We start from the raw sequence: 12,997 nt of genomic DNA on the forward strand, positions 1-12,997 counted from the left end.
ATATATATGTAAGTATAGCTGATTCACTTTGTTATAAAGCAGAAAGTAACACACCATTGTAAAGCAATTATACTCCAATAAAGATGTCAAAAAAAATAAAGGCGTGACAATTGCCCTTCGACCCACGTCTCCCATAGGTCGCCTGCTCCTTTAAATAGTGCGTTCCCTCGGGTGCCACTTGATAAAATTTTCTCTGAGCGCTCCTTGAGGATTCGCCAGAGGCGGCTGGAAGCTCCAAGTTCTCACCTGCCCAGGTGTCCGCGGCCCTCGGGGAGCCACCCTGGCCTGGCACCTAGGGGTGAGGTCCCCGAAGTCCCATTGCGGTGGGCGCAGAGGCTGCTGCCAGAGCGTACCCTCCTTTCCCTTTCGCGAGACGCTGGGTGCCGGCGGGGGCCGACACCTGCCAGACGCCTCTAATCCCCTAAGGGCGCCACGCCCGCCGCGCGCGGCTTGGGAATAAGTGAGCGCAGGGCGCGCAGGTGAAGCTCCGGCTCCGGCTGCGAGCCGCGGAGCCGCCAGTTTGCGCGCAGGGCCCCGGCGACCGCGCGGCCATGGCCTCAACGCGGGTCATCGGCACCTTCGTGGTGTGGGACTACGTAGTGTTCGCCGGGATGCTGCTCATCTCGGCCGTCATCGGCATCTACTACGCCTTCGCGGGGCGCGGCCAGAAGACCTCCAAGGACTTCTTGATGGGCGGCCGCAGGATGACCGCCGTGCCCGTGGCGATGTCCCTCACCGCCAGCTTCATGTCGGCTGTCACCGTCCTGGGCACCCCCTCCGAGGTCTACCGTTTTGGGGCCATATTCAGCATCTTTGCCATCACCTACTTCCTTGTGGTGGCCCTCAGCGCGGAGGTCTTCCTCCCGGTATTCTACAAACTGGAAATTACCAGCACCTACGAGGTACCGGGTGAGGGAGGGCCCGGGGAGAGGTGATGCGGTGAGGGGAGTACTTTTCAGGCTCCTGGAGGGATTTTCCTGGGGGCAGACTCACCACAACCTCCAAGTGTCTCCCCGTTCATATCCATCACCTCTTCTGCCCTCCCCTTTTGGGGAGAGGTGTCCTGTAAAGGCGAAAAAAAATCTTGGGACTTAACTTTCATGAGCTCAGGGGAAAAGAGAGGCTCCAGAGTAAACGGAGTTATTTGGACTATTGCTCTGTAAGGCCATTTCTGCTTTAACATCTTTGATTCCAAGTCACGGGGAAAGATTTTTCAACTTATTATCTTGGGGAAGGGTAAGTCTCAGCTCCTCCTCCTTGAAAGGAATCCCCTCATTCCGGGTCCTCGGTCCACTCACTTTTCCAGGAACTATGGGTACTCTCCACTCCTTCCGTCTCCACAAACATGCCTCCCACGGAGAGTCAGGCACCCACATGGTTAAGGTTCTGAATCTCGTGTTTGAGACCAGATTCTATGCTTACTAGCTGAGTAACCTTGGCTGACTTATTTAACCTTTTGTGCCTCTTTCTTAATCTCAAAATGGGAATAATTATACCACCTACCTCATCCGGTTGTTGGGGGGATTAAATGAGATGATGCAAGGGCAGCATTTAGAATAGTGTCTGGCACAGGGTAAGTGCTGAATAAATGTTGACCATACGTATGGGGCTGATGGTGGTAGAGGTTGTTCCCTTGGGATCACTAGGGAAATTTGGCTGCAGAGTTCTTAAGCATCTCTGCCTTCTCTCTCTGTGGAGAGATGATTAAGGGAAACCATCTTTCCAGTTGCACAGGTCCCCTGGTTATAAATTTTCTCGAATTGTCTGCCGGGAGGGGCTTTGCAAAGATAGTGTGAATGTTTGGCTGAGTTTAAAGAGCTGTTGAATGGGAGTGTCAGGGGAGGATAAAAGTTTAGGGGAGTGGTCGGGCCCAGTTCCATGAGCTCCGAGGACAAACCTGCAGAAGTGTTCTCTCTAATAGACCATTATCCAAGGACCCCGAGCCTCATTCTCAGCAGCCACCTTGTCCTTGAGTTCACGTAGTGTTTGCCCCAACCCAGAGCCACTGGTTGGTGGTTTCTTAGTGAGACTGGTTCAACTGGTGCTGGGGACGAGCCCCAATGGCACAACAAGTGTTGGTGACAAACTGCCTGGGCTCTAGTGATGTCATTGCAGGGTGAGGTGCCCTTGGTGCAGCATGGCCTTCTTTGCACTCTGGTCATTGTGTTTGAGAGCGTTTAGTCATCGCCCCAGAAGTGAGCAGGGTAGAGTTTCTTTGTTTTGCTCAAAAGTGACAAACTGATTAGCCCAGACAAACTCAGTCTTCGGTCTTTTCTGTTGTTGTTGACCCTTATAATGTTTTGAAAAAAATTTAATTTAGCATTTAATGATGATGAGAAGTCAAATAAAATTCCAGATTCTGACTTCTTTTGAAACTTAAAAGACTAGTGACACTGGGCTCACATTCCCTGTGGCAACAGGAACCCCAGTTTACAGCCGTTGCTCTCATTCCCTATTAATTTCTATATTGAGGTCTCTTCATTGTATCTGCATGGTTACTTTCTTATGGTAGAGAAATCTATCTACATTTAGGTCTTTATCAAAAATGCAAAAGGGAAAATGGAAAGGACTGAAGGGAGTTCTTGCTTTGAGGGAGATGTCAGAGGACATATTTCTTAATGGATATAAGAAATATCTCAACCTGGTAATATATGAATGCCTGGCTGATCCAGTTGGTGTATTTTACCTGATGAGATCTGTAGGCATTTTGAGTCCGTGAGCTCTGATCTGTAGTTAACCAACTCCAAAACCCAGAAGGGGTTTGAAGAACCTGGCAAGAGGACTTCAGTCCCCATAGGTGAATGCTCCTCTCATAATCACTGACCTGTGCCTCTTCGGGTCAGCAACATTAACTCAACCAGAAACAGATTTCCCACACGTTTGCAGGGGTGGAGGCTAAGTTAGCAGGGTTCCAGCTAAAAATGGCAAAAAGTGAACGTTTACTGAATGCTTAATACAGGCTGGGCGCTGGGTTGCCTGTTTGACGTACATTATCTGACTCAATACTCAAAATAATTCTTATACTGTGAGAGCCCCATTTTGCAGACAGAGATTCCGAGTAAGTTAAGCTACACAAGAGAGCCTGAAGCAAAATGGACACATGCCTAGAGGCTGTGTAGTGGTGCATACTGGCTGCTTCTGAAGGCTCCGGTGAGTGTTATAACCCTGAGCAGAGCTTAGAACGGTGCAGGCAAAAGGGACGTGGTGCAGGACTCAAGGGGTTGTGGACACACTGGCGGTGTCCACGCCTAGCGGATGCCAGGCCACTGGGGACAGGGAAGTTAGGTAACATGCTATGTCCCTGGCAGTTGGTCATGGAAAACACTTTCTTGTGGCATATTTTGTTTGTTTTATGCTGAGAGATGGAATCAACTATACAGAATAAGAAGTCCAGCATTGAGATACCCTGGCATTCTTGTGCAAGTATGAAATCTTTCCCTAGTTCCAGATTGTTAGCTACAATTGGCTGTGCAGAAGCATTTGTGATATCTATTTATCACTGCCTTCAAGGTGTAGTCCTGATAGGTGTATAGCAACTTCCAGATTCACAGAGAAGAAATATGCAGGAGCCCAACTGCATTCACCGTTTCTTCAGGATGTTTCTGGATTCAGCAAAATCAATGTGTTTGAACTACGTTGCCCAGACTCTCTCTCTCTCTTTTTAAAAAAAATTCAATAGAAATCTTAGTGTCGCTAAGTTATTCGAAGTACTGAGGACTATGAGAGATCTCAACTGACTATAGGTGTTACTGAACCAAACTTGGGTCCGCTCGTCCATGCGCAGTAAAGCCAATCTACTGACACCAGGTTGCGGTGGAGGAAAGTGCAGCTTTTATTATTAGTCTGGGGCAGCTAATGATAAAAAAAAATCCTGAACTCCCCAGTGGGTTTTAGGGAAGCATTTTTAAAGGCAAGGTGAGGGAGGGGAGTCGCAGAGTATGTGACCACCTTGTGCAAAATTCTCTGATAGATTGGTGGTGAGGTAATAGGGCAGTGTCACAGGGGTTAACATTATCAATCCTCAGGCTCCAGTAGGTCTGGGGCTACATGCTCATGGTCATCAAGTAATTAACTTCTTCCATTTGACGGAGGTTTTAGCATCTGTAAAACCACTCAGGAAATGTGCATCAGATACTGTTATCTTGGTACTTCGGGGAGGAACTAAAGATTCTGTGACTGCCATATTGCTGATTTACTGTTTGAATTGTTACTAGTTCTCCTGGCCCATCTGCTCCTTTGTCACTACATACTCACACCCTTTCAATCATTAATTCTTGAGCCAGGCTTTTGTGACTCAGGGGAGGCCTGGAAGACTACAGCTTTTCTATAAACAAGAGGCAGGCAGAGGACGTGGGGACAGGGGTCTGTCCCGGGAAGGTACCATAGGGTCCTGCTTGGTAACATAGACACCTACTGTTATTCTGTAGTTTTGTCTAGAAATCCTAGAGCTATTCTCTGAGCCTACTGATCAGTGACTTGATCTTTAGGTATTTCTTTAGCAGCCCAGTATCTGAGATGGACAAAGACTGCCCCTGCCATTCGGTAAACAAAGGATGTTGTGGCCACCAAGCCATCAGCCACTGCAGCTGCCCCCCATGGTGCACCCTGAGGGGAATCCAGGATGGAGAAAAATAGGATACTGGCCCTAGGTAGATAAGATGTATATGAAAGGAAGGATTTCAGTAAGCTCAGACTCTTGCATTTTCCCATACACAGAAAAGCACTAAAATCATTAACTTGAGATGTCAGTTCTTTGTGATTAGCAGTAATCTTTTGATGTTCAACTACATGTTCTGTTTTGTTTTGTTTCCCAGCAAATACTCCTATATATCCTGGCTCCTCCCTTACCTCTTTGGAACAGTCCCTCAGAGCTGTCTGAGAGGCTGCCTCCCTGGGCTATAGTCCTCAGTGAGGCCTCAGAATAGAACATAATTCTCAACTTTTAGGTTGTGCACTTTTTTCATTTGACACTGAGTTAGTGATAGAATTCTTGGTTCTGTCTTGAGTTAGTATTGTGAGAGGGGAAAATATATATGTATATATATACATATTTTGTTGTTGTTGTTGGTGTTGTTCAACTTGCTACATTCTTACCTCCATCACATTTTCCTCTTCAGTTTTCTTTAGTCTCCAGCAGTATGGATACACGTACCTAGAAAAGGCAAAGACTTCTCTGTCAATTCATGTACATTTATTTTTAATAGAGTTTTACTAAAACAACTCAGAAGAAATAACACAGCTCTGTTCCCATGCTTCAAGACACTTCTTGGGTTTTCTAAAAAGTCTTCCAAAATATACTTGGATGATTTCGACTCGTGTAATTCACTGAGATTCAAATTCTCAAGGCCTATGGATTTGGTTACCAGCTTCTTAACGTCTTAACTCTTAAGTGAACAGTTTACAACATTTGTCCATCCATTTACATCATTTGATAGTCTCCAAAATCCTGCAAAGTAAGTGGGGAAAGAATGATTACTATGATCCACATTTTCAAAAGGAGGAAATTGAGATTTAGAGTGTCCCAAACTCGTGGAGTCAAGAGTAAGGCTGGAACAAGGGCTGGAACTCTTGCCCCAGAGCACTCACTACACTGCATTGTATAGTCTTTACTCATCAGTTATTTTAGGAGGCCCTATTATGTGTCAGTGCCACTCACTCACTCTGGATGAATCTTAGACACGTGGGCAGTTTTCTTGTTATTTTGAATAACAGAGTGGTTAGGTGCACAGAGTTTGGCATCAAATGGTCCTAGATTTGCACTGTGTTTCCAACAATTATTAGGTTGCAGCCTTGGTATTCTCTCTGTGCCCCAGTGTTCTGGTTTCCAACATGCACTTATGCATAGTAACTGCCTCATGGAGTTGTTGGGAGGACAGGGCATGCAGCAAATACTCTATAAATGTTAGCTGTGATTATGAAGCAAAAATATCTGGTGTCTTTTCCTCTGATATTTACCTGATGTCAGTTTTTCCTTCCTCATTTTTTCTGCTATATGAAAAGACTACTGTCAGCCTTAGAATTCTCTCTATATGTAGTAATAATATTCAAGTTAAAGAATGTCTTGGACCCCAGCTTCCTTCCAGCTCTAAAATCCTAGGATTCTAACTCTGTAATACATTATGATATATAATATTGGAGATAAGCACACTACTGACATACCTCGGAGATATTACAGGTTCAGTTCCAGACCACCACAATAAAGTGAATATTGCAATAAAGCGAGTTGCATGAATTTTTTGCTTTCCCAGTGCATATAAAAGTTATGTTTACACTATGCTGTAGTCTATTAAGTGTACAATAGCTCTATGTTTAAAAAACAATGTACATACCATAATTTAAAAATACCTTATTGCTAAAAAATGCTAACCATCATCTGAGCCTTCAGCAAGTCGTAATCTTTTTGCAATAGTAACATCAAAAATCACTGATCAGAGATCACCATAACAAATATAACGATAATGAAAAGTTTGAAATATTGCAAGAATTACCAAAATGTGACACAGAAACATGAAGTGAGCAAATGCTGTTGGGAAAATGGAACCGATAGACTTGCTTCACGCAAGGTTGCCAGAAACCTTCAATTTGTAAAAAATGCAGTACCTGTGAAGAACAAAAAAGCAAAGTGTAATAAAATGAGGTACAAAAAAGCAAAGTGTAATAAAATGAGGTATGCTTGTATATTATAAGATATCGCAGATGTCACGCTTGGCTCTGAACAGAAACTTACTTAGGCTGATTTAAGTTAAAATTTTTTATTGTGAGGATATGGGAGTAGCTCATAGAATAGGGGGAAAAGCTGAGCAAACAGACTTTGAAAAGGACAGAAGCGAGGGCAGCCTCTTCAGGCCACCCTGTCAGGATCAGTCTGCTTCTGCTCCAGTCATTTTCTGTCTTTATATCTTGCCTCTAAGATTCAAATACCCATTGAGAAGAGAAGCTGATTGGCTGAACTTGGGTCATGTGACTATCTTTTGGCCGAGGCTGGGCACCTTGATTGACAATTCCACCACAGTTGCCTAAAGTGGGAAAGGGTTGATTCCCTAAGTGTATCAAAGGAAATGTATTGGGTAGATACCAAGAGAAAGGGGAGGACACACTTTGCTCATTCTAAAAATGCAGAATATAATTCCATTGGTATGACATTCGGCAAAAGGCAAAACTCATAGGGATGGAGAACAGGTCAGTGACTGCCAAGGTTTAGGGGTGAGAGGAGGGTTTGACTACAAAGGAGCAAGAAAGGAGAAACTTTTGACGGAGTTTCCTGTGGGTGTTGGAGCTGTTCTGTGTTGAAAGCCATTGAACAGTACTCTGAAACAAGGGTCAATTTTTCTCTATGTAATTTAAAATAACAGTGAAATAGGAATGCAGAATACGAATTAGTTATGAAGTTGCTTTAAATTTCTAACTCCTTTACTTCTTAAGCTGCTGGTTTTTAGAAATGTCCAGAAGTTTTACATATTAACCAGTTTTCCTTTTTTGGAAACAGTATTTAGGACTTCGATTTAACAAATATGTTCGTCTCTGTGGAACAATCCTCTTCATTGTTCAAACAGTAAGTAGCCCTTAGTTCATTTATTTTCTCTTTTTTTCATGTACAATGTTTTTAAACAAGGCATCTGCGTCAAGCTTATTCGGTAAATACATGAAAGATAAAAAAGAGATGTTGAAAATAGGAGGAAACAAAAAAGGAAAAACACTTGTCACTACATAGCATTAATCCTTAAGATCATTAAACAGCGTTTCAGCAAATGCATTACTTCCTGGGAAAACAGAATGATTTAAGTAAACATGGAATATTATATTGATCAAGCAACAGTTGTTACTTTAGGAAAGTATGCTTTTCCCTCTCACACCTCCCTCTGTCCCCACCAAAGTGACAGTAAGGGCATTACTGAGATGACAAAGATATTTGAAGGAACTGTAGTAGCTGATAGTAGGAATTGTAATAAAGGGAAAACAAGTTGTATGTTTCATAGTATTTTGCAACATGTTAAGCAATATATTTAATAGGAAAAATTAACTGACATAGGAAGACATTAGGAAATAATTTTCTTTGTTTGAAAGCATACTTTAAAAAATGAATCAGTGCTCTCTTTTAAAAATCGAACTGTAAAACCCAATTGATGTACTCACTGATATAAAACAACAAAATCATGTGCTCTGGAGGAGTTTTTAAAGCCAAGTACACAATCCAGTACTTCAAGGATACGCAAGTATAGATTTACTGCTTGACACAAATGGAAAGCAAAGATTTGCCAAGCAATCAGTGACAGAGAATGCTTCCCACCCTTCATCCAGGCTGCTGGAGGCTTATCACGATCATTGTCACGTCATTTAGACCTATCTTCCTCTTGGCAGCTAAGTGCTTTAAGAATGAGTTTGATAATGGAGGTCCAGGAAGGAGTTTTCATTCTCAGCAATTTTTATAGTTCCATTTCTCCATTCAAAAGCTACCCAGGCATTTGCTACAGCAGGACAGAGTGCCTTTGCAATTATTTAACTCGACTCCATTTTACATCTTTGTAAATTACATAACTTAAATTGTATCTGTCCTTAACACTTGCAGTATAAAAGGAAAGAGCCCTCTGGGGTCTGGTAGAGATTCTGACACAGAGCTGAGGCTGGTAGCTCGCATTCGACAGTGGAGTTCAGACACTCTTTGGATCATCGTTAGAAGTGCCAACAGAAATGAAAAAGTGGGGACAAATGTTAGGAAGGTGGCCTGTGGTCACATTTTCAAATCTTTAACTTGGACAAAATAATGACAGTGAAAAGCTAGTTCATTCTTGCAAAAAGAGGGGAGCTTTAGAATCTGCTATTTGAAAGACTTACTTCCATAGATCACTCATGCAATTTAATCATTCAACTACTATATAACATGTTTTTTTCATATGTTTTATACAGTAATCATAGAATTAGCTTCTATGTATTTGGAAGATCAAATGCAATGAAAATGGTATTCTGAGAAAAAAGAACATATTTATCTTACTATTGTACCGCAGATTAATAAATATTTGTTAAATGTATGAATGAAAAATAATAAATAATATTAAAAAGGTAGAATAGAATTTTTGTTGGCTTTCAGGAAATTTTAGGGCAAATTTACACTTTTGTTTAATTAGTGGTCATGCAAACTTTTACAAACAAGTTTCCACAATTTTCACTGTTTTCCCAATTAATTATGCAGTGATTAACAACAGCTTGAAAGCATATGAATGAGGAAGCATTCCCTTTTAAATTTGTATTCTTTCTCTCTTTCTAATCGTTCTAGATCTAGGAAAATTGATTTCAAACTTGACGTATCAGTGACTATCCGCACTAAGCACAACATGGAAAGTCTGTATTTTTACACAAAATTGGTCATAAAAGATTTTTGTGACCTATGACCACACCACAAATGGAAAAGGAGAGTCAACTTCACTTAAATAACATTTTTCAAGTTACAAGCAAATTTTATTAAGTATATTGAAACTGCAGTTTTAATTCATAATTAAATTTATAGAAAAATATCAATATTTCATTTTGTAATTCATACCATTTATTTGGTTTTCTTTTTTCCCCTAGATTTTGTATACTGGAATTGTTATTTATGCGCCTGCCCTGGCTTTGAATCAAGGTACGTTTTAGAGTTACCAATATGTCACTCACATTTGGGGGTTCACTTTTAACAGACCTTATTCTATCTTTGGGGAGATGGGGAGGTGGAGGAATGCTTCCAGTAACCTGCATCAGCTTGAGGCGGGCCAGGTGGGTTCAGTATCTACACTAGCAGCTTCTTTGGGTTCCTGGATCATAGCTTCAAAAGGTCTGTAGACTTCACTGGGCGGTTTTTCTCTGGAATGTGCCAACCAGCCACTCTCCATCCCTTCAGAATGAACGCCCCCTGTAGTCAAAATCATGAAAGACTGCACTTCCTCCCTTTGTGGCTATAACTTGGAGCCCATCTCCAAGAGGCTTCTGTGTTATTCAGCTCAGACTCGGTCCCATTGTAAAATCTGGCAGGGAGAGAAACTTTTCTTCTCCCCATTTCTAGTGTGGTCCAAAATACAAGAAAACGAGATCTGTGTGATTTGAAATATCAGATTGCTCCTAGTGACCGAAGGACAGGTGGCTATAGTATCCCTATAAACAAATGTGTGATGATTGTAGTGATCAACAAATTACTATATGCTCTAGATCTGGGCAGAAAATAGCTGTGAAACTGAGATTGTTTATTGTGGCAAATGTGTGTGTTAGTCATACCTTCAGAAGGCTTCAGGGGAACTCTACATTCTCTGAATTCTTATCAATCAGAAGTGAATTTATCTCTGAAACTTCCTTGTAAAATGGACAAGTGGACTCTGTGATGGGAAGAATGTGGTACAGTTCCTCAAGTTAATATAAAATGGACAGACAACCCCAAAGAAAACAAGAAAAAAAAAAAAAGAAAATGAAAAACCCCAGCTAACTCCCCATTCTAATTTCTTGATTTCATAATACATAGATAATAAAGTGCAACAGTATTGTTACAAAGAAGAACTCCACTATATAATGTGCTATTGAATTCTGAATGTCAGGCATGTTCCATGTCGATATTACCAACATCACGGTTGGATCACTTCATATGTAAAGAGCTGAACTATAAACTTCATAAGTTACCTATTGGCTTTAAGTGTAACTAAAGATGTTGGCTTTAGAGTTTTAAAGTGCAGTTCTGGGGATAAGAAAGCACTGCCTTCAATGCTTCAAGAACTCTGTTCTTATCAGTTTATTGAGCCACTCCTTAGGAGTAAATTAGGATCCAAGGACTGCATTTTGACCATTTGAGTATCAGTTGTGTATTGTACTGTACCAAGGGAGTAGACACAAGCGTAGACGGGGTACTTGGTGTGCAACAGATGCTCCATAGAAACTTGTTTAGCTGAACTGGAACTTAACATTCTCTAGATACAATTTTTTTTAACTTTTTTTTTTTTTGATTATGGAAAACTTCAAACATACACTAAAATAGAATAGTGTATTGAACCCTAATGGACCCTTAACTCTACACTAATAATTATCAACTCTTGGTTTAATTCACTTCCTATTTCCCTCACTAGATTATTTTGCTGTAAATCTGAGATATTTTATCATTTCATCTGAATTCCATATGTCTTTTACATACTTTTCTTTTCATTGAGGTATAATCAACATATAACATTATATTAGTTTCAGGTTTACCATAATGATTCAATATTTGTATATATTACAGTGATCACCACAGTAAGTCTAGTTAACATCCATCATCATACATAGTTACAAAATTCTTTTTCTTGTGATGAGAGCTTTTAAGATTTGTTCTCTTAACAACTTTTAATATGCGATACAGTATTATTAACCATGCTGTACATTACATTCCCATGACTTATGGATTCCATGACTGGACATTTGTACCAGGATGTGTGTTTTTTGTTTTTTTTTTAATAAATTTATTTATTTATTTTTGACTGCATTGGGTCTTTGTTCCTGCACGCGGGCTTTCTCTAGTTGTGTTGAGCGGGGGCTACTCTTCGTTGTGGTGCGCAGGCTTCTCATTGCGGTGGCTTCTCTTGTTGCGGAGCACGGGCTCTAGGCACGTGGGCTTCAGTAGTTGTGGCACGCGGGCTCAGTAGTTGTGGCTCGCAGGCTCTAGAGCGCAGGCTCAGTAGTTGTGGTGCATGGGCTTAGTTGCTCCGCATCATGTGGGATCTTCCCGGACCAGGGCTCGAACCCGTGTCCCCTGCATTGGCAGGCGGATTCTTAACCGCTGCGCCACCAGGGAAGTCCAGGATGTGTTTTTTAAACACAATTGTACCTTTATCATTTCTAAAACATTAACATTAATACCTTACTGTCATCAATATAAGGTCAGTGTTCAGATTTCCCTGATTTTTTTTTTCAGTGTTTGTTAGAATCAGGATCCAGATAATTTTATGTAATTGTAATTAGTTCATTTGTCTCTTACATTTCTTCCTTGCTTTTTAAAATCGAAAACCATATTTTATTGAGATATATTGTAGCTTATGTACATTAAAATGCCCAGAACCTAAGTGCACAGTTGGATGAGTTTTAACAGTTTTGTGTACTTGTGTGACAACAACCCAACTCAAGATATACAATATTTCTATCATCAAATCCCAGAAAAATTTTTTTGAGTCTTTCTAATGAATCCCCCCTTCCATTCCAAGCAGCCAGTTTTTATCACCATAAATTAGTTTTCCCTGTTCTTAGATTTTATATAGTGCCTTTTTGCATCTGGTTTCTTTTGCTCAACAAAATGTTTTTGTGGCATTCATTCATGTTGCTACATGTATCAGTAGTTCATTCCTTTTTATTGCTAGTATTTTATCATATACATCTACGAAAATCTGTTTATCCATTCTGTTGTTGATGGATGTTGGGTTGTTTCCAGTTTTAGGCTATTTTGAATTAAGACTGCTAAGTGCATTCTTGTACAGGTTTTGTTTTGTCTTGCTTTGCTTTTTGACACATGTTTTCATTTTTAGTGGATGAATACCTGGAAGCAATATACAGTTAAATACACACTATTCTGACCCAGCACAGGGTAGGTGCATGTAAAAAATTTAAGAGAAACTGCCAAATAGCTTTTCTAAGTGGTTATATCATTTTGCATGCCTGCCCCACAATGTGTGAGAGTTGCAGTTATTCTGTGTCCTTGCCAGATTTTGTATTTGTCTTTTCGATTGTAGCCATTCTAGTTGTATGATCTATTATCTTATTGTGGTTTTAATTTGTATTTTTCTGATGACTGTTGATGTTGAGTTTACTGGCTCATAGAATAATAAAATGAATACAAAACAGACAAATAACCTAGCAAAAAGTCGGCAAAAGACTTGACCCGTCACTTTACAAAAGAAAATATTCTTCCAGTCCATTACATAGCCTATTTATCCGTTTACCCAGGCGTTTTAAAATTTCTCTCAGTAATGTTTCTTAGTTTTTGATATTGAAGTCTTATACATATTTCTTAGATTTATTT

General features: G+C 40.7%; 1 protein-coding gene across 1 annotated transcript in view; it reads left to right on the forward strand.

Annotated features, from left to right (window-relative positions):
- The first annotated feature begins 211 nt into the window (after positions 1-211).
- Positions 212-12,997, forward strand: part of SLC5A8 (solute carrier family 5 member 8) — a 60,690-nt gene continuing 47,904 nt past the window's right edge. Inside the window, exons 1-3 of the mRNA XM_007165816.3 lie at positions 212-902; positions 7,487-7,552; positions 9,565-9,616. Coding sequence (XP_007165878.1) covers positions 552-902; positions 7,487-7,552; positions 9,565-9,616 — 469 coding nt within the window. The 5' untranslated portion in view covers positions 212-551. The remainder of the gene's footprint in view (positions 903-7,486; positions 7,553-9,564; positions 9,617-12,997) is intronic.

The sequence above is a fragment of the Balaenoptera acutorostrata genome, chromosome 11 (genome assembly GCF_949987535.1).
Source record: "Balaenoptera acutorostrata chromosome 11, mBalAcu1.1, whole genome shotgun sequence".
Taxonomy (NCBI): Eukaryota; Metazoa; Chordata; class Mammalia; order Artiodactyla; family Balaenopteridae; genus Balaenoptera; species Balaenoptera acutorostrata.